Source organism: Girardinichthys multiradiatus, chromosome 24, assembly GCF_021462225.1.
Source record: "Girardinichthys multiradiatus isolate DD_20200921_A chromosome 24, DD_fGirMul_XY1, whole genome shotgun sequence".
Lineage (NCBI taxonomy): Eukaryota > Metazoa > Chordata > Actinopteri > Cyprinodontiformes > Goodeidae > Girardinichthys > Girardinichthys multiradiatus.
The window spans coordinates 23,667,855-23,689,375 of record NC_061816.1 but is presented as its reverse complement, the minus strand read 5'-3'; the positions used below and the strand labels follow the sequence as shown (position 1 = coordinate 23,689,375).

General features: G+C 40.4%; 2 protein-coding genes across 4 annotated transcripts; one reads left to right on the top strand and one right to left on the bottom strand.

Annotated features, from left to right (window-relative positions):
* Positions 1 to 96: 96 nt before the first annotated feature.
* On the bottom strand, positions 97 to 13,264 carry LOC124861238 (chloride intracellular channel protein 4-like). Of its 2 annotated transcripts, none has more exons than XM_047354782.1 (6): positions 10,349 to 13,264; positions 3,913 to 4,022; positions 3,561 to 3,686; positions 3,163 to 3,269; positions 1,409 to 1,590; positions 97 to 1,300 (listed from the first exon to the last, which is right to left on the bottom strand). In XM_047354782.1, the coding sequence occupies exons 1-6, from the start codon at positions 12,764 to 12,766 to the stop codon at positions 1,139 to 1,141; spliced, it is 3,105 nt and encodes a 1,034-aa protein (XP_047210738.1). In that variant the 5' UTR covers positions 12,767 to 13,264; the 3' UTR covers positions 97 to 1,138. The 2 variants fall into 2 exon arrangements, with proteins under 2 accessions (XP_047210738.1, XP_047210739.1); XM_047354783.1 differs by having other exon boundaries at positions 13,134 to 13,254.
* Positions 13,265 to 13,808: 544 nt separating this feature from the next.
* rcan1b (regulator of calcineurin 1b) lies at positions 13,809 to 19,565 on the top strand. Of its 2 annotated transcripts, none has more exons than XM_047355572.1 (5): positions 13,809 to 13,965; positions 14,115 to 14,262; positions 15,630 to 15,803; positions 16,150 to 16,309; positions 16,704 to 19,565. In XM_047355572.1, the coding sequence occupies exons 2-5, from the start codon at positions 14,131 to 14,133 to the stop codon at positions 16,886 to 16,888; spliced, it is 651 nt and encodes a 216-aa protein (XP_047211528.1). In that variant the 5' UTR covers positions 13,809 to 13,965; positions 14,115 to 14,130; the 3' UTR covers positions 16,889 to 19,565. The 2 variants fall into 2 exon arrangements, with proteins under 2 accessions (XP_047211528.1, XP_047211527.1); XM_047355571.1 differs by having other exon boundaries at positions 13,826 to 13,980.
* The last annotated feature ends 1,956 nt before the right edge of the window (positions 19,566 to 21,521 follow it).

The window sequence follows — 21,521 nt, the reverse complement described above, 5'->3', positions numbered from 1 at the left end:
CATGTTCGTTGATGCTCCTAAAAAACCTTTTGGTTTTTTTCCATGGCCTCTTTAGGACATCTCGTTGGATCAAACAAGCATCCAATTCACACTGCATTAAATAAAATGGATTTTTATTGACAAGATCAGCTGCAAAATCTGTAGCATTTGCCTGTAATTTCATCACCAGTTGTAAACAAAGCTGGCTCTAATTGTACAATACACAAAGTAGATACGCATTACAGAGTTTTAATTGTTTCTGACCAGCAGGCAGAGATGTTATACACCTGTCAGTTTGACACTTTATGAAGCCTGTCCCTCTTCACCATTTTGTACCTTATATTTTATAATTCACTTACTGTAGTTCCATCTGCTTGAGGCCAGCTAATAAATATCATGCTATAATTCATAAGAGGATGTTTGTTGCCTGCTGTCTCAGACAATTTCAAGTCATTTAAATAGGACAGTAAAGTCTTTATATTTTTGAAAAACTTGGTATGGTTTGATGTTCACCATAAAATTCTAAAAAAGTTCTTAATCTTAGTTTAAACATTTTTATGAGATGTTGGTTTGGTGGCATAAGAGAAGCGCACAGTAAGAAAAATAGTAGCAACTGCCACTTACTATTACACTAAAGAATATGAATACACATGGTACTGTTGCTCCCAGTCAGAAAACAAACTGAGAAACTGTGAAGGAAAGAAATAAGGACACCGGATGTTTAAAAACCAAGGCCTTGACTTGTGATCACAGTATAACATGTCTCATTTAATTGTTTGTGATATTTATTTTTGTTGTAAGTTATATCTCAAGCAGTGATTTTTGCAGTAAACCTGGCTCTGCCATCATAAGAAAATAAAGAAACATGCTCCATAAAGATGCAGCCCAACCGGTGAGTGCACAAAGACAAAATAATCTGTGTTTTTAGTAAATCTCTGTCTTTATATAAAAGCTATAAATTTATATCAGATCATGCTTGGTTATATTTTGACTCTCCCTTCATGTTGGCTCTAAACTTTCAAACTAGCTAATTGTAAAACTTGGATTTTGAATTTTTCAGGTTATCTTTTCCCTCTATAAAGATAAAACTTTAAATTTTCTTTAATCAGGCAGTTTATTTCTTCAAACCAACTCCTTCCATGTTTCCCTGGTCCTGCTTTTATTTGATTAGTTTTGCAACGTCCATATAGGCAAACTTGATCTCCTTTTCTGCAGGGCAGGTGCTGGTGAACTCTTTCCTTTGGTAGGCGCAGGTCAAATATCTCCACACACCAGTCATTTCTGCAGGGATCTCAAAACCACGATACTTCTTCACTACAACCTGAAGGAGAAACCAGAGAAGAGTGAGCACCACTGGTTGCTCTGGTGTAGGAGAACAAGTCACACAAGCTCCCCTGAAAAAAATGGTACTATGCTTTAGTGACCAAACCTTTAGAATGTGCAGCTTAGGAAGCAGGTTACAGTCTGCAAGGGTGAGTTCAGGCCCATCCAGGAAACTCCTGGATGACTCAGGCAGGTCTCCATCAGCATCAGCATCAATCTCCTCAGACAGGGGAGTCCTCAAGAAGTCATCAAGATGATGGAGAGACTTTAGCAAGACTTTCTCTAAGGCTTTAATTACAGAGGAATTGAATGAAAATACTGAACCATAAAACTGGATCAACATTGACTTTGTTCATTCTGACATTACTGTACGATACAGCCTCTGTTCTCATACCTTGTTTTATCTTATTTGACAGCAGTGCACAATGCAATGTTCTGTAGTGCAACTTTAAAAGGTGACACCAAAACAAAACAGAGTGAAAATACAGAGGCAAGGAGAAATGACCAATGAACAAGATCTAATCAGGTGGAATGTGGAGCAGCTGGTGGGAGGAAGAATGCAGAATTTAGATGATGATGATGATGATGACTGAGACAGGAATGTAGATGAAAATGAGGCAGATGATGGAGCCAGAAGTGAAGATGGTGAATATGATAATGAACAGGAGATGCAGATGGCTGATGCTAGTAGTGAGCTCAGCTGCACTAAGCTGCACAGAGGGAATTGAAAAAGCCACTCTGTTGTTGACCACTGGAGGGTGCTGAAGGAAACGTAACACAGGAGGATCAATCATCCATACAAATAATCTATATTTTTAAAGGTCATACAAACAGAGGTTACAACCAATGTCTTCATGTGGTATGTCTGAAATGCCATGACAGGACATGTGGGAAAAATAAAAAACCTGAAGGAGGCTGCATACCAGAGGTGTGGACTCAAGTCATGTGACTCAGACTGATTCAGACTTGAGTCAGAAATGTAACAACTCGATAAAAATCACAAGACTTGGACATTTACACTAGGGACTCATAACTTCAGTTGGACTTGAGGTGTTTGACTTGAAAATACTTGATACCTTACACCAAACACAAAGTTTGTTATAATGGAACCAGGCCTGGCACACAAAGACGAAACAGTGCCCGGTGCTCAACCCAGCCCACTGTGGCCCTCCAGAGAAGAAAAGATACTCCTGATCAAAATGAGGATGTGGAATGCCTTTATGGTAGTCAGAGGTATGTATTCACTGAAACTGTTCATGATCAGAGACAATTATTCTTCTGGTGTTGATAGTATTATTTTAAAATAAATAAAATATTCTCACTGACATTGAGCTTTTATAATTCCTGTGCTGTTTTAGTGTAGTAAACATCACAACCTTAACTTCAAAGAAAACACCAGAAATTGTGCATGAGATATTAATAATAAAAACTATTTGAAGATCTGAGAGATAAAGCTGGGCCCAGACCATATGTGAATCTCAGTCATTTCAACAAAATCCCAACAGATCTACAAATGCAACATAAACAATGGATCATTAACACACCCAACCAAAAACATCCTAATCTTCTGACACTCACTCGTATGCTCCCTATCTCTACACAAGAACATTATATCTGCAATGACGTCATCCATACATCACACTGTGGATAAACATGACTTGGCATAATTTGACTTATTAATTATTAATATGAACTTGGCCTATAGCGTCCAAGAACAGCATGACATTGGCTCAGTAGGAATGCACTGCCACATACTTACCACATGAGGGCATTGTCTAGGTACTTTAATCACAGATGCAGAAGGATTAGACCAATATGAAGGCAAACAGTTTCTTATACAAACCATAATCTGTCTCTTACCATCATGTGCTTCTCCTCTTGAGTTTTTGATGTAAGCAGAAAACTTTGCAAAGATATCAATTCCTGCTGTGTTGGCTTCAAGATGTTTGGGAGCTAGTCTTGGGTACCTGGTTTTTGAAGACACAAAAAAGAGCTGAATAAACTGTGAGCTAATGTGTTTTGGGAGGGTGTGTAGTCATTCGGTCAGTCAGTCAGTAAAGTGGGCATAAACTTAGCATGTGCCTCTGCGTGTGTGTGTGTGTGTGTGTGTGTGTGTGTGTGTGTGTGTGTGTTTGTGTGTGTGTGTATATACTTGAATTTGCTACCGAAAGAGGATCGTCATATGTTTTAACCAACAAAGAGTGGCCATTTAAAGTCTGTGCTGGCTAGTTGGAAAGTGAATGTGTGTTAGTGTGTACCGTGGAGGAGCCAATTTCTCCTCCAGAAACTCCTCTATCTTGTTAACATCAACCTTGACTTTGCCATTAAATGTCATGAAAGGAGGATTGATCCCTGGAGCGAGGTTCTGTAGGTTCACCGGCTTTCTGGAGGTACACAGTCCAAACAAAGATAGTAACTGATACATAAACAACAGCATGAACATACAGGAACAGCCTTTAAAAATTCCTGTTCTTTCAAATGATGACTCTGAAGTTTAGGATCAAGAATGTTTTGGTAAAACATTTAGCCAAAGACATTAAGAGAATAAACTTTAAATACCTAAACTCCTAATGCAGAAAGATGATGATAAAAACGTATGCAAAGAGTTACCTCTTGACATCCACTGTGGTCACGGTAAAGATGACTCCTTTCAGCAATAGGATCATGAAGATTCTCTGAGAAAAAGGACAGTTTCCGATGCTCTCTCCGTCACTTCCTGCCTAAACACATGTACAAATACATCTTCTTTATATATGTCACAATCTCCAGGTGTTTGGGTTTTGAGTTTCTTGGTGTGTGCTCAAGCTTTTGTCTTTGGTTTCTTCTTTGTTGCTCTGCTGTGTGTTATGTTCTTTATGCATTTAGAGTTATTGCTCTTAGATCCCTGTTTGTTTTCTCCTCATGTATGGTAGTTTGTACTCCGTTTCTATCTCTGTTCAGATCCACTCAAGGTAATCAAGTAATTAAGTAAGTCTTCCATCCTCACCCTTAGCCACCATGCACTAAAATTACTTCTACTCACCTGCACTTCATTCTCTCCATTGCCTGCACCTGTTCCACCTCTTTCATAAGCTCCATGTTTGCCATTGTTCCCTGTCGCATTATACTGTTCTGTTCATGCCTTGTCAGCCCATGTCCATGACTGTTTTTTTTTTTTTTATTTGCCTGTGTTTTTGCCTTTCACTCTGTTCTTATTCATGAAATTGTTTCAACTCACTGTGCTGCTCCTGCAATATCTGTAATTTAAATGCAAAAACGTATCCCAGCCTTTGTATGTGGTCTTTAAACACCATCCTATTGCTATGGATCTTTTAGCAACCATTGCCAGACGAACACGTTTTTAGGTCTTATATCAAACCTTTCACTTTCACTTTAACAAGTCACTAAAATAGCTCCACATGTTTCAGTTCTATATCAATCCGTATCTGATTTTTAAACTCAATCGTTTAGACAGGCAACATGATCAAATTTGCAAGAACGTGAGGCAGCACAAGACAATTTTTAGGAGAGTTAATAATCCTCATTTTAGGTTTTGCAAATAAAATTAAGCTTTTGCAATGAGTTTTAAATGATGGTTTGACTACTCGATATTTTGCAGTTTTAATGGTTATGATATATCAGGTTGTCCTAATGCCATAAAAGCACTGAACATGCCCTTCTTGTGTATTTACACATAAAACAAGGGATTCATACATCTCACACTGTGTTGAGTTTCATGTTTGATCACTGTAACTATTCCAGGTTTGGAACTAACGATGCAGTTCAGACTAATTAAACCAAATCTGAAATAGCCCCTTAATTCAGAACACACAGAAAACCTGGAGGTTGATGACAACTTTACCATTGCTAATGTTCAGCCAGTTATGGTATTCTTACAGTGCTTCCAAATCATCAAAGGAAGAAGATCCTCAAGAAAAGAGAATTCTGAGTCTGAGCAAGTTGTCCAAATGCACATCACTCCGGAGGAAAACAAAGAAGGCTGCCATTTGGAGATTGTCTGTGGCACTGTTCATCTCATCACCAACAGGTTCTATACCCAAATAAACCCTAAGCTCACCAGTAGTAAGGGTACTGTCAAGCAGAACATACAGCCAATACAATCTTTGTTTTAACGACAACACCAAACCACTTTCATCTCCACCTGCAGTTCGTTCTTTGAATGGCAGAAATTTAGGAACAATCACTCATTTGACACAACCGTTACAGTTTCTAGACTCAGGCATTCATTGCGAGAACATCACATTCTTTATTTTTTCCATTACAAACTGTTCATGCTTCTAAAATATTCTTGGCTTCGGAAGCATAACCCACACATAAACTGGTCACAACAACATATTTAATCTTGGAGCTCAACCTGCCTTTATTCCTGTTTACAGTCTATGCACACTTCTTCACCCAAAACCCCTGAAAAACTACCTTCACCAGATGTCACTAATGTGCAAAAGGAATCCTACTCCATCAAATTTTATGTGTAACCCAAATTAAATCAGGCACTGCCGTGCAAAGCCTTTTCCCTGAGCATCCACATCCTTTTCCTGTTGAATTAACAGTAGGTCCCATGGTCTTGTAAGTACTAAGCAACAATTAGACCTGGGCTTTGGAGGCTGAAGGCCTGGATGGTTTTAGAACAACCACAGATCTTATGAAGGCAAACATTTGAAATATCTATATCATCAATAAGAAACCGGCATTAAGCCCCAAAATTACCACCTGGGACTTTATATAAGACAACAAGCACCTTTGCAATTCTTGTGAATGACAAGGAACACATGGATGGATGGATGGAATTTTCTCTTCTCAAAACACTAAACATGTGGCACTGCAGCTAGTGAATGCAGTAAGACTACATGCATTCACTAGTCCGTACTTGCTCTCGAAATGTCTTGTCACGTTACAAGAATCCAGGAGAAGTCCAGCAACCTCCTGATGCAGGACCTTAGTTCTTCAGTTGATCATCTACAGTACTTTATAATGAGTAAATCATAGGTCAGAGTAAGGTGGCTGAATAAGCAAACAAAAAGTTCAATTCCATCCACACATACATTGGTTATACCCATTTCTCCTTGCTGGGTCACAGGTGAGCTGCTGCCCATCTTCAGAAACCCTGTGAGAGACAGGTCACTTGTCCATCACAGGGGAACACAGAGACACACAGGATGGACAACCATGCACACATACTCATACCTCATGGCAATTTAAAGGAACCAGTTAGCTTCACAGTCCTGCTTTTGGACTGTGGGAGGAAGCTGGAAAGCCCAGTTTTTCATAGGGAGAACATTGAAACTTCACTGAAATCTAAACATGGAGATGAGGAGTGGATCACATTTAGACTCTCTGAATTTAGATACAGCCTTATGTCAGACTGAATGAAAAGAAAATGTTAATATCTAATTTCACAACATGTTTTTTTATCAATTATAAACTCTAGATATTTCTCTGTGTTTTAGTGCAGCTGCTAACAATTAGAAATAACCAGGTACAAGGGCTGTAAACGATGTTTGTTTAATACACATTCCATCATATTTATTCAGAAACACAGTTTACAAGCAGAAAACTGGTACAATGTGTCCATATTATTTTAAAATTAAATTACTCAAAAGTGTTTATGCTCTCCTATGAAAATGTAAGGATTTGTGGGTTGGGCTTAGCTCCCAGTTTTTCAGGATTCTAAGAACACCTCTGAGTGAAGGGGGGTCCTAAAGCTGGAAAACAGAGTATCTGATGTAACAGACTACTAGCATGTCTGATATTTACCAAAACCTAAGGTCCCTTCAATGTGCCTGAAGTAGGCTCTGAGACGTTACACATTTAACATCAGTACAGCAGAAGTGAGTATCTGTGGCCAGCAGCTCTCCTAAAGTAGTAGACCTCAGCATTGAAAAGCATGTTAATCAGCTTAAAGAGCAAAAATGGAGAGATTAACCTGCTGCTGGGAGCAGAATAACAGAGGTACACTGCTGAGCCTTTGGTTTTCACACCATAAATAAAAGGGACAAAATGGATGTTATTTCTTGAAGAGCTTTTCCATACTTTTCCACAATGTAACCCGTTTACACAGCCGACTCAGTGAAATCCAATCAATTAACATTTTCATGTACTTCAGTCTGTAATGCAGACCCCTGATAAAAGAAGCTATTGTTTGAATATGTGGTCCCGTGGTGTGTGAGCTTGTTGTGCAAATGTTTGAGGTAAGGCTCAAATATCCCCCTATTGTGGAGTTGAACCTCTGCTAATTCCCTCCGTTAATTATGCCCTAGTTCCAAAACTACTGTTTAAACAAAGAGCAGAATTAGCTGCTGTGTGGTGATGAGGAAAACATAACTCTATATTCACATCTAAACACACACAGCAGAAAACATCTAAAATGATGGAAGAACTAAGTACCAGTACGTTAATGTGTTATTTTGTCCCCTGCCACTAGGATTGCAAGCCTTAAGTAAAGCAGGCTACCTTGTCTGTTGGATTAGAACAGGACTGGCCTAATAGGATAAAGAAAGCAGCGTGTCAAACACACATACATGCAGCACAAATCCTAGTAGGTGTGTGTTGTTAATGAAATGTAAACAGGTTTTGAAGCTGAATTCCTCAGTCAGTATTATCAGATCTTTTGACATATTTTGCGTGTCTCAGTTTGGTGGTTGGAGAGAAAATAAGTCTCCTTAAACTTTGAATGGCAAATTCTTTGGTGGCATTCCTTAACCATGGTCAAATTCTCTGAAGCAATTTTTCCTTTTTATGCACAAGTTTAAGAGCAGCATGGCAAAGAGGTTGTGATGCTATCAATGACCGCTAGCCAGAACTACTGGCTTGAGAAAAGTATTTTCAACACTCCAACCTACAAAACTTTGAATGTTTGTCAGTCCCCCATTCAGTCTGGTGCCTTGCAGAAGTATTCTCACCTCTATCTCCACCATCTCCAAATTTAGGAACAATCACTCATTTGACACAACCGTTACAGTTTCTAGACTCAGGCATTCATTGCGAGAAAATCACATTCTTTATTTTTTCCATTACAAACTGTTCATGCTTCTAAAATATTCTTGGCTTCGGAAGCATAACCCACACATAAACTGGTCACAACAACATATTTAATCTTGGAGCTCAACCTGCCTTTATTCCTGTTTACAGTCTATGCACACTTCTTCACCCAAAACCCCTGATAAACTACCTTCACCAGATGTCACTAATGTGCAAAAGGAATCCTACTCCATCAAATTTTATGTGTAACCCAAATTAAATCAGGCAATGCCGTGCAAAGCCTTTTCCCTGAGCATCCTCATCCTTTTCCTGTTGAATTAACAGTAGGTCCCATGGTCTTGTAAGTACTAAGCAACAATTAGACCTGGGCTTTGGAGGCTGAAGGCCTGGATGGTTTTAGAACAACCACAGATCTTATGAAGGAAAACATTTGAAATATCTATATCATCAATAAGAAACCGGCATTAAGCCCCAAAATTACCACCTGGGACTTTATATAAGACAACAAGCACCTTTGCAATTCTTGTGAATGACAAGGAACACATGGATGGATGGATGGAATTTTCTCTTCTCAAAACACTAAACATGTGGCACTGCAGCTTGTGAATGCAGTAAGACTACATGCATTCACTAGTCCATACTTGCTCTCAAAATGTCTTGTCACGCTACAAGAGTCTGGGAGAAGTCCAGCAACCTCCTGATGTAGGACCAATCCCAAACATTACTATATTTAACTAGGATATTATGTGACAGAACAACACAAAGCATTGCATAACTGTGAAGTGGAAGTAAAAACATATGTGATTTTGAACTGTATATACAAATACAAATCTGAAAAGTGTGATGAGCATTGGTGCAGCTTCTCAGTCATCCAGGACATGACAATCATGTGCTTAAGTCGAAGGACCTGGACTTCTCTTGTTTCTTGAAAACATTTCAGCTCTCATCCAGAGGACCTCTTCAGTTCTTAACATGGTTGGAAGTAACAGGTTTATATATTACAGAATAATCACTCGGATAAGGTGGTTAAGGTCATTAGAGGGACCATTAAGGTCACATGGGTCGCTGGCATTACCCTTCGTTTGGTACAATGGTTTTTTCAGTCAGGGCTGCAGAGTAGGTTTATCATGTTTAAAATAGAAAGCTTCTTTCAGTCCTTTTCCAACCACCTGCCTTCCTTGTCCAAAATGTGTACATTGCCGTCTTTAAAAGAGTGTCCTTTGTCCTTGAGATGTAGATGGACCGCAGGCCTAGAACTGATGAGCTGGCTCTTCTGTGTGGGCCATTCTTTTGTGTAATGGCCATTTTGTTGCTCCAATATAGAGGTCTGATACTTCAGCCATATATAGAATAATGATGTTCTTGTGCCTCTTTTTTTTTTTCCTTTACTGTACTGAGCTTAGTGTTTTCTTGATATCCTGGATGCCTTGAGATGGACCCCCTGAGAGTCCTTTCTAAGAATACTTTTCTGATGGTTTTGTGGTCCTTGTCATTACCATCCATCATTGTGAGGATGTGTTAGGGTCGGTGCTGTAATGTTTCAGTGATTGGTGAGATTAAAAACATTAGTTACTTGTTCAGGTGTGTGAGTAAGCCTGATAGTTCCAATCTATAATCAGAACTACAGAAGCTTTTTGGATGAGATGTGAAACATCTTCAAGAAACAAGAGAACATGCCTAGTTGCCTTCTACTTAAGCACTTAGGAAAGTGTTGCATGCTTCTGTATTCAGCCCATCTCAGTGAATACTTTATAGAAACTTCAGGAGGCTCTTTAGTGTTCTTTAACCTTGTTGCTGTTGTTTTATCAGTAACATCTATGAATGTTTGTGATAGTGGTACTGGAATGAAGCTCTAACCAGAACTACCAGTCTGAGAAAGGTACTTTCAAAATTCATCCTACAAAATCAATGAAATATTTTCCTTTGAAAAACTTCAGTTTCATTCTGTATGTACTAAGGTCAACAAAATTCTATAATCTTACAGGCTTATCGGATCAGGACCCAGGTTTTGTAGACTGTAAACCCAGACTGTACATATGAGATGCTGTGTGAGTACTTGTTTCATTACCTTCACAAAGAGAGAGATTTCAGGATCTTGGTCTTGAAGTGTTCCGCTGTTCCTGTATTCAGGATGTACTGGGCTCTCCACCTTCCTGTGGAAGATTAGCCCGACTTCCTCCCTCTGTACTGGGATCATCTCCTCCCGTTGTGGTATATATGAATGGCCTTCCTCCAATAGCACCACTCGCTTCTTCTTTACTTGGTCATCCTTTTTGTTGGGCTGGGATTCGTCTTTGATCACTGACTTCAACTCTTTTATCCAGTCCTCCTTCTTCAGTGAACATTTCTGTTCTGGCACTTTTTCTTTCATACTCCATTCTTGGCCTCTCATTTCATTCTCCCAGATGTTTTTTCTTAAAGGCCTCAGTTCTTTTCTCCAGGTCTTCAACTCCTCTCCTAATGCTTCACCTTGTTGGTCTCTTTTAATCCAGTCATCATCTTTTCTCATGGTTGACAGCGGTTTTGACCTCCCCAATTCTTTCCACAGTGGTTCTGGTTCTACAACCACAGTCCCGTTGTCTTCTGCTGGCTTCAATCCTTTAACTTCTCTATTTATTTCTGAGTCTTTCTGTTTGTCGTCTACAATCTGATTATCATTCTTCTCTTTGTCATTTAATGTCTCCTCATCATCTTTGTCTGTGATAACTTGTTTTGTATGCTTTTCTTCTTCTTTGACTTGTTTCTTTTTTTCTTCTTCCTTTTCTCTTCCAGCTCCCATCATATCTTTTTGGAGTTTTTTATTCTCCCCATCCTCTGTTGTAGCACCAAAAGGCAATCTTGCAAGTTGACTGCTTGGTATTTCATTTGTCTCTATAATGTAATCATCTAAAACAGTGACAGGTTCCTCTCCCATCTCCATCTCTTCTTCAATTGCATTTTCCTGTTCAATCTCTTTCTTATCTTCATCAAGTTGCCTGTGTTCCTGATGTCCTAGCCTGTCCACCTGATCTATTTCTGACTTTTTGTGATCTTGCACAGGATGCTCCTGCATTCTGCCTCTTTTATCTGTTGTAGATGTATTTTCTTTTAATGGGACTTCTGCTTTTGTGTTTATTTCAGATGCTTCCTTCTCCTTATCAAAACCCTTATCTTGGTGTCCATCTACAGGCTCACTCTCTACATGCTGCACAACCGGTTCTAGAGGAACCTCAGCAGGCAGGCTTTCAAGCTGGGAAAACATTTTGTTTTGCCTTTCAGGAAGACCTCTTCCTTTATCTTCCTCCTCAAATACTACCTCTGTAATAACATCCTGGCATGTCTTTCTCTCATCTTCCTCATCCTTCACAGTATCAGCCCCACTCTGTTGTTTTTTCTGGCTGAATCTGGCTACTGTTATCCTTTCCTCATCCCTACTCTCTGACAGTGGCTGTTTTTCAAATGTTACAGTGAATGGTGTTCCCGGTTCTGTCTCCTGATATGCTTCACTTCCTAACTTTGACCCCTCATCAGAATGGTGTTCATAAGATGCAGAAACAATATTTGTGTTTTTCCTTTTCTCCTTGACCTCCACATCCTTGGTCTGCTTCTTTTCTGTACACTCATCGTTTTCCACCGCAAACATGTTTGAGATGAAATCTGAGCTGTTGTTTCTCTCTGTGTTTTTCACCTCATCTTGATTGTTAGTTATGAGCTGGTTGTTTACAAAGGCTTTTTCTTCAGTTTGGTCCAGTGTGTTGACATGTATGCAGTCATTGCTTTGGCATGGATCACCTTGAGTACTGACATTTTTATTCATTGCAGGGATAACTTTGGTTTTGTCTGTTGCTGCTTGACTGGGATACTGGATTCTGTTTTCTGTAGTTTTCCTAACAAAACATTTTGTCCCATCTCCTGATTGCCTCAGACATGAATCAAGACAGCCAACATTGTCTTCTTTTCTTTCCACTATTGGATCTGTTTCCATACTTTCTTTTGCTTCATTTAGATTTTGGATTTCAGCCCCTCTCTTCTCTTTGTGGACTTCATTGGTCCCCAATATTTGGTGATTAACTTTCTTATCCTCTGCTGATGCAGGAGAAGAACCTGGTGTATCACAGATGATCTCATATTTTTTGTATGTTGTGTGTTCATCCAAATTTTCCTGATCTTCGCCCCCCACTTTAGTTTCATCATTTACATGTTCCTCTCCTTCCTCGGGTTGTCTTGTTACCCCATGTTGTAATGAAGCCAGTTCACTTCTCCTTATGGCCTCAGTTTCACTTTGCTCTCTGGATTTCATGCCATCAGCATGCTCTTGTCCTACCACAGCTAAGATCAAGACATCTTCCCCTACCTCCTCTGCTAGTTCCACCTCTTCATCTCCCCCCACTGTCTCCTCACTCTTTCTATCGTTCTGGGTATCCTGGTCTGAACAGATGGCTACTGGGCTGTAGACAATGGCTCGGTTTGACAGGTCTGCAGGGTGGCAGGAGCTGAACTGAGCCATGAAGAACCTTTTACCAAATTATGGAATTTAATCCAGAATAAATACTCCCCAGGTTCCCAGGATAAGTTTGACTCAATTGATTCAGTTTAAAACTTTCTGTGAGTCCCAGGCAAAGCTAAAAGTAGACTCTGGACATATTAAGAAACAAAAAAAAAATGTTTAAAAAAAATTATTAATCTCAGTTTGCAGCATCAGCCAAGTGCAGAACTTTGGGTCAATGATGAATATCCAGTTCCAAAGAGTATTAGACAATAAAATCTAAAGGAAGAAAGTTTAAAATGGTGCCACAGTTTCTGATGTTTGTAACCAATTAGATCAAAAGTAGTCTTTAAATCCACAACAAATCTGAGATGAACATTTACCAAACCTTAATAATCACGGAGGAAGGATTTGTCGGTTTCTTCAAAATCCAGATTCCAAATTTTCAAAAATGAAGAACTTGAAACTTAAAATATGGATAATATCCACCTCAAGGATTATTGTCTTGATGTAAGGCTCTTGTGCTGCTGCCTGTTAGCAGCTGTTGGATATAAACATGTACATTCTCACTCCCTCCTTCTCCTTCTTTTACTCCTCCTCTTTCTCGAGCTCTCTCTCTGTTCAGAGATTAAAACAAGGCTGATCCCCATATGACCAAAGGCTTTAATTGCTTTGCAATTCAGGGACCAGCACTGAGAAGAACCTATACTGAAATCTTCTGACCTCCTGCATTTGAATACATACAGTCATATTCAGTAGATTAAAGGGGTCCAACCTGGCAAGGTGTATCTAATGAAGAGATGAGGGAGTGGACATGATCACTTTATATTGTTTTGTAGTTTTCACCCAGCATTATTTACAGAGTCTAAGGGCATTGGTCCCACCTGAGTGGACATGTGAGACAGTTTGATGTCTAAAAGTAACTGAAAAGAAATCATCATAATCAGATGAGTCATTTTACATGAATGAATGCAAACTGAGGCGCAAGAAATGTATATAAATATTCTACTTAAAGTAGAAGTGCAGCTGTGCTGCTCCAGGCCACTAGGGGCGGTAGCTCGCCGTAAACTGTATGTGGCGCGGCAAGGAGCAGAGGCAGAAGAGCGTCATGTCCTTTATCCTAAATGTGCAGCTGTCACCCCAGCAGGCTCAGTATTTCTGTCTGTGTCCAGAGACATCTCGGAGTTCATTTTGACTCTGCCTCCTCGTCCTGACGCAAGTTAGTACGGAGTTAGGTTAGCAAGATCTGCTCAGATCATCTGGTCGCTCACAGCAGCTTTACTCTGCTGGCTGAGCGGAAGAAACTTCGCAGCTTTTCTCTGTGAGGACATGATCTGCTTTAGCTTACTGTGATATTGTGTCTGTGTAGGAGGGAGAGCCTGGTGATGGAGCTACAGGAGGCTGTGAACGGAGCTGAGGAGGAGGAGGTGGCTGTAGATGTTCAGGTCACTGATTTACTCAACGCCCTGATCGCCTGGAAGGTCCCGGAGGATCTGTTCACCGTCAGCAGCCTGAAGGTAACAAGACATGTCGCTGAAAGCTCATCGGGGATTCGGGTTTGCCTTCCACTAACTATACAGCTGATCTGCAGAGCTTTAATAAGTATTTACACCCCGGAACTCCTTGCATCACAGCCTCAGACTTCATTGCGTCTTATTGGGATTTACAGCGACAGACCCTCACAACATATTGTGAAGTGGAGGGAAGTGATTCGTGGTTTTACGACGTTTTTACAAATATTATTATAAAAGTGGCATGCAGTCGTATTCTGCCTCCTTACCTGATAGCCCTAAATAAAATCCAGTGCAACCAACTGTCTTTAGATGTTAATTGTGAAATAGATGCCAGCTGTCCAAGTGCAGCTGTTCTGTTTCTGGTCTCAGAGGTCTGTGAGAGAACATTGGAGAACAAACCGCATCATGAAGACCAAGGAATCCAACAGACAGCACAGGAAAGGAGAGCATTAACCTGAGAAACAAACAGAAGACCTTTGGTTTCTCTGGAGGAGCTGCAGAGATCAGAATCAGCTTTATTGGCCAAGACTGTGTGCACAAAGAAGGAATCTGACTTTGGTTTCACATGTTCAAGGCGTACAGAAAAGTATAAATATATAAACTTTAGAGGACATTTAAAGGTTTTACAGCAGAGTAGCTGACTACACTATACGGTGGGGAAAGAAACCATCCATGTGCTGGGTGATTTTTGCTAATAGCGCTCTGTAGCACCTCCTGAAGATGAAAATCTAAACAGTTTGTGTCCAGAATGGGTGCGGTCTGCTGATATGTTAGCTGCCCTTTTTCTGACCCTAGACCTGTGCAGGTCCTGGATGGAGGGAAGGTCAGCCCTGATGCAGACCTGATTGTTCGCTGCAGTTTGGACCTATCCTGGACAGACAGACTAACTGGGAGCACAAAAGGTGACACTATGTACTTCTTGAGTTGATGCTACAAGTACAGTCTCTGCTAGGCCTTCCTCTGAACAGTGTCTGTGTGAGGACCAGCTCAGCTGCGGAGAAACGGTGGGTCCTAGGAACCGGAGGTGATCCACAGTAGAGACATTGGGGGTTTTTTTTGTCTTATTTTGTGGCACTGGTGACCTTTATTTTGTAACTTGACTGACAGGAATTGAGGTGGAAAGAAAGAAGATGACAAATACAAACACACCTAACATTTCAAATTCCAGTTTGTAAAATATGTAGAAAACCATGAATCATTGTACCTCCATAGTTCTGCTCCACTTTGTGTTGGTTTGTCACAAAAATAAAATCCATTAACTGGAACATCTAAGAATGTGGTTCGAGGGGTGTCAATACTTTTAGCAAAGTATTGAGAGTATTGCTTTGTCTGTTCTTACTGTACTCACTTTACCTCGTTCCTTTTTCCAGGCCAGTTTTGAGTCACTGTTCCGCTCATTTGACCCAGATGTTCAGTTCCAGTACTTCCGGTCCTTCCAACGGGTCAGAATCAGCTTCAGAGACGCTACGGCAGCAGCTGAGGCAAGGCTCCGGCTGCACAAGACCGACTTCAATGGAAAAGAAATGAGGCTGTACTTTCCTCAGGTGATGCAGATGTTCCTCAGGATGGAGAGATCTTTGCTCTTTTCTAATGTCATTTTCCACATTTTTTGAGAGTTCATTATGGCAGAGAATGTCTTCAGCACAGTAACCACACAGAAATGTTTAGCTTTCTTTTTAATAGTACTGTGAATTTGTTAGTTTTGGGAAATGTATCTGTAATTGTTCTGTATATATTTCATCTTTCTTATTATCAGTGCTGTTTGTCAATTTTTACTTTTTAGCTGTCAAGCTATGAGCTGCTGATTAGGTTTGTAATCATGTTTGTTCTGCCCAGCTGGGAACCAAAGCAAGGATCTGTAGTTTTTTTAAAATGTTTTATTACCTGTAGTCCGTCCACATCGGGAGTCCTCGCCTGGAGCCTCCCAAGCCGGAGAAGCAGTTCCTTATCTCCCCTCCTGCCTCTCCTCCGGTTGGCTGGGAGCAGTCTCAGGATGCCATGCCGGTCGTCAACTACGACCTGCTGTGTGCCATCTCCAAACTCGGACCAGGTACATAACACAGCTTCTCCTGTTTGTAAAGAATTCTTCACGTTTTAATGCAGGACGAGGGGATTTGGACCTAAAGTCAGACACCTGAACTAGAGCTAGATCCAGTATCTGACCCAAATGTTCCTCGTTATGTTCTGCTTCACTTATCATCTATTCCCTAGAGATAGAATTGTTGATCTAGGCTTAGGACAAAATCTTCTCTGTAGTAGTAGTCACAAACAAAAGCTGATCCACATCAAAGGAACTGTCTTTTTAAGTCTTTATCACATATGCAGAGGGGAACGCACTGGTGCATTCATTGTTCCCAGAATAAATCTGTGTGATGATTCTGGGCCCCTGTTTGTAACATCATTAATGCTGACGGTGCTCCTCTTCTGTGTGAATACCCCCCCAGGAGAGAAGTATGAGCTTCACACGGCCACGCCCACTACCCCTAGCGTGGTTGTCCATGTGTGTGAGGACGAGCACAGAGATGGTTCTGCAGCTGTTGGCCCCAAGCAGGAGGACAAGCCCTGCCCCCCCCGCCCAAAGATCGTCCAGACTCGACGCCCTGACTACGCGCCCCGGGTGGAGCAGTGAACGGTGACGACAACAGAGGGCAGTTTTTCCTGGAGTGATTGGTCATGAGCGGAACATGCTCACAATGATTCTGAGATGGTTTTAGAGCGCCCTCTAGGGAGCGGTGGTATCCTAGAGAGGAGCCTGTTTTCTAAAATGGAGACAGAAAACTAGCTGCTGATTGGACTGAAGGAACTTCATTGTGAGATTTTCCTGTGAGAGTAAATTGAGTTTAGCCATCAGATGATATTTACTGTTTGAGTTTGATGGCTGGAAGAAATCTTAATGTTGCATCATTGTAAAAACTCACTCACTGTCAGTCCTCATCCAGTTTGCCTGATTTTGGTGAAATCCGGTGTTAATTCAGGCCAAGCCCAGATCATCCATCCACAGTATTCTATGGTTGCATTAATTTCCTACTTGACTTGAAAGCAGCATAGGTCAGGTGACTGGTGTTTGTGTTGGAACTGAAGAAGTGAACCCTTGGAGCTACATGTATGACCGGACTATCGAAACTAATGAACTCTTGGTGACTTCTGCTTTGCCAGTTTCTCAAACTGATGCTGATATCTGCTCTGTTGAACCAAGCAGGCACCCTTAGCTCTGGGATACCTCTGACACTGCAGTTCTGGGTTTAGCTTTGGTGTAGCCTCTGTCTGGAATGTGCAGCAGCACAGACTTCCTTTTAGTCCGCAACAGGGAGCCAGGTGGGGGTGATCTCAATCATGGTGGATGTGGGTTACCTCATATTCTGTATTTAGTGTTTGAACATGTTGGAAAGTCCATCAGAGGCTCAGAGACGTTTGCTTTTTTGTTGGGATTCTGTGTGAAGTCAGTGATTGTATGACTATTTCCTGCGGCTTATGCAGCATGGCAAAATTATTCACACTCCCTGATCTTTAAGTTTCAGTTGAATTTTTTTGTGATAAATGAACAGAAAACAGAAGCACAATCTGGAGTGTTGCTACCAATTGTATTCTGCTCACTTACTCTGAAAATCCAAAATAAAATCCAGTGTAACTGATGCTCCATTGAGCCCCTTTGCTCTGATAGTTGTAAATGCAATTTAATTCAACCAGTTTTCTTCAGAAGTCTCACCAGTTTGAGCTTTGTTAGAGAACAAACAGCATCATAAAGACCAAGGAACACAGCAGGCAGGTCATGGAGAAGGTTGTGTGGAAGTTTAAAGCAGGGTTAGATTACTTAAACAATATCCCAAGCTTTGAACATCTCACAGAGCTCTGTTCAATTCATCATCTGAACATAGAAAGAGGATGGACCAACTGCAGACCTACCAGGACATCGAGATATACCTAAACTGACAGGCTGGGCAAGGAGAGCATTCATTAGAATTACTGTGTATTTTTGTGGCCTACATGAAAAAGAATTTGTGGCAGGACAACAGACTCTGCACAGGATCCCTATTGTCTAGCATGGTGGTGGCAGCATCATGGCTTTAGAAAAAACTGTTAGAGGCTGCAAAAGACATAAAACTGTGGCACAGGTTCATCTTTCTGCAGAGCAACCATAAAAATACAACCTGAATACATTGGAGTGGTTTAGATCAAATATATTCATGTTTTAGAATAGCCAAGTCTGGGCCTATGTCCAATTGAGAATCTGTGGCAAGACTTGAACATTGATACTCCATATTGAATATGACTGAGTTTGAGCTATTTTGTAAAGAATGGGGCTAAAGTAGAGCTTGGCATATAAACAGAAAAGTCTTCATTTTAAGTTGTTTTTTTTCTTATCGAAACAGGTTTATGATATGATGTGGTTTAAAATTAAAAGTCTAGTTTGAGTTTAAATACCAACTTTCTCAACTAGCAAAATACTGATGTACAAATCCCACTATCAGTACTGTGCATGTGTTTGATTGCAGCCAAAAAATGAAGCTTATCACACAACTGTTTCCAAAAATGCTTAAGTAATGACGACCCCACCTACTTCCTGTTAGGCCACATGTATTGTCTGGCTAATCGAATTTTAAAACCTACCTTCATCATTATTATTGAGATTTTCTGTTTCTTAATAAATGAATAAAATCCATTCATTGGGCAGAACACTGCATCACTTGACACTGTTTCCGGTTTAGGGTACAAATAAAAGATTGAAAACCATGAATTGTTCTCCTTCATAATACTGCACTCAGTTGTGTTGGCCCGTCACATAAAATCCAAGTGAAATACACAGTTTGTTGTTGGATCGGGACAGAGTGCGGAAAAGTTCACGGGGGTGATTACTTTTTTGGCTCTGTGTCCTGCTGTAACTGAAGGCGCGTTTGCACAGATGTCTGGATGTGCAGTCCTGATGTACCTGTGTTGTCTTCAGTGTTAGCATTGCTTATTGAGCAGCCATTACTGCTAGGTTGTCTAGATTTTCAAAGATATGTTCATGATTGGAAGAGATCACACTCTGCAGAGAATCCATTTCTCTTTGTTTCAAAACTAATTCATGGCTATATAAACACTGATAACATGACAGCTGACCATGTGTGACCAAATGTGCAGGTTCACTGGAAGAGCTTGGCTCAATGTTCTAATGGTTTGATGTTTATTGTGTGTTGGTGGGATGGGTTAGCAGCACTGTGATAAAACATGTCTACATTTGGACCCTCTTCTGGCTTCAGCTCTGGTAAATTTGGTTTGATAAAGGACTTACTGTTTGTGAAATATTAAAAAGAAGTTTGACGTTATAAACTTGTGTTTGTGTGTTACCTTGTCATGTAATTGTTACAGACAGCTCTTTATAGAAATCTATTCATCTATAAGTCTCTCCATGAGACAATTTTTCTTACCGACAGTAGTTTTTACGTGTTCCATTTTCAAAGCTGCAGAAACATCAGTTCCTTGTCACATTTTCTATTTATACTTTAGAATTGGAAAAGTAGGGACTTGTTCTATGTCAAATGTGTAGGAAGCCTGTTTTTATTAAATGTCTGTGGATTGCTGAAGGCCAATAAACATTTAATAAGCTTTAAATGCTCTTATTGAGAAATACATCAAGTTTATGTAAAGTGCAACTGAAAATACTGTATCATACGCTTGTCGTTTGCATTCACTGTCACCATGGTACTGTCCTTATTTTACTCTCCAGACAGTCCTTTTTCCAGATGTCCCTTACAGTTTCAAGGGTCCTCACTGGACAAAATACACTTACCCTGGTCCTCTGCAGCCTAGTACTTCCTGCAAAACATCAGTTTGTCCTGGATGTTTTCTTATTCACACCTGGCCAGCTAACCATGGTTGAAGAATGAGTTCAAGCTCGTCTCCATTTTAAGGCAACTGTTCTGCTCATGTGATTCAGAATAGCAGAGTGCTATCAGCTGGTGCTCCTTCATTAATGTTCTCCTCTGAGCTAACGATGAGATCACTGGAGTGTTGCTGCAGCTCTTTTTGCAACAGGGTGAAGTCACAGCACATCAACTTCTTAGTTCAAAGATCTTAAAGGCCTTTTGTTCTTAGGACGAGAAGGCTTGCTGTCACATTGTGCTGTTATCCCATCACTGTTCTTTGATGAAGCTACTGCTCCACCTGCAGTTTGTAGACAGAAGTGAAGCAGCAGGGAGGTGTACAGGCTCCAGATAAATCTTTGACATTAAATGAAACTGAACAGTTCTCTTCTTGATGTGAATAAACCCAAACTCGGTAAAACACTGATCCAGTTCCCTGAACACTTCATTCCAAAACAAAACTCAAACTTGACTTGCTGCAAAAAGTTTAAAACAGTCATACATTTCTAAGACTTTCTGAGCAAACACGCTAAATGTATTTAGATCTTTCTACTTTAATACCTCAATGGATTTCTGAAGCATCTAAAGGATTTACTTACATTAAAAATCCAAGATAAGATACATTCGGGTCTGCACTGAGATTTCCTTTTGATCATTTATTATTATATAGATTACAGTTAGGAAATATCAAAGTGCAAAAAAATCTGGCAAATTCCAGTGAAAACTTTAATCCAACATTTCTGTCAAAAGAAAACACTGTCTGCATTGAAGCATGAGAATAAAAGCAACAGTCCTGACACTACTAGTCTATGAGGGAATGTTTTTTTTCCCAGTCACTTTGAATGCATCTTTAGTTGGCATCCCTGTGGTCACATAAGAAGCTGGAATCCACATGTATAGGCTCTGAAATGTGTCAGTTCTCACGTTCCTCATTGTTGATGCAGTGCTTGTATGACTGCAAGAATTCACAGAACTCTGCAGGTCTGTGCAGATTTCACTTGAGAAAATCCAGTTTTTATGTAGTAAATTTAGTTAAACTGATTTTAAACGTAGAGCAATCTTCTTCTTTGCATTCTTCGCATGTGATCATCTTACACTGAGTATTTCCTCTCAGTTCTTCTCTGGGTTTAGGCTCCACAGAGTCTTCATACCACTACAGACAGCACCCTGCGCTTGGCATCAGGATTCTGTGGGCTCCTCACCATCTGCAGAACCTCTTGCAACATTTTAAGTCGTGTTCCTCCACATCAGTATTCCAGATGCTTACTTTGCATTTTGAACATTATTTGCATGTAGAAATCCTGCCACGTGCCTTTTGGTGTCCGATAACATGTCCGTTGTTAGCTAAGTAAAAACAGCAGCAGGTGCAGCAGGTCATGTTTTTACCCTCAGTATGGATGGGTCAATACAGATGAACCT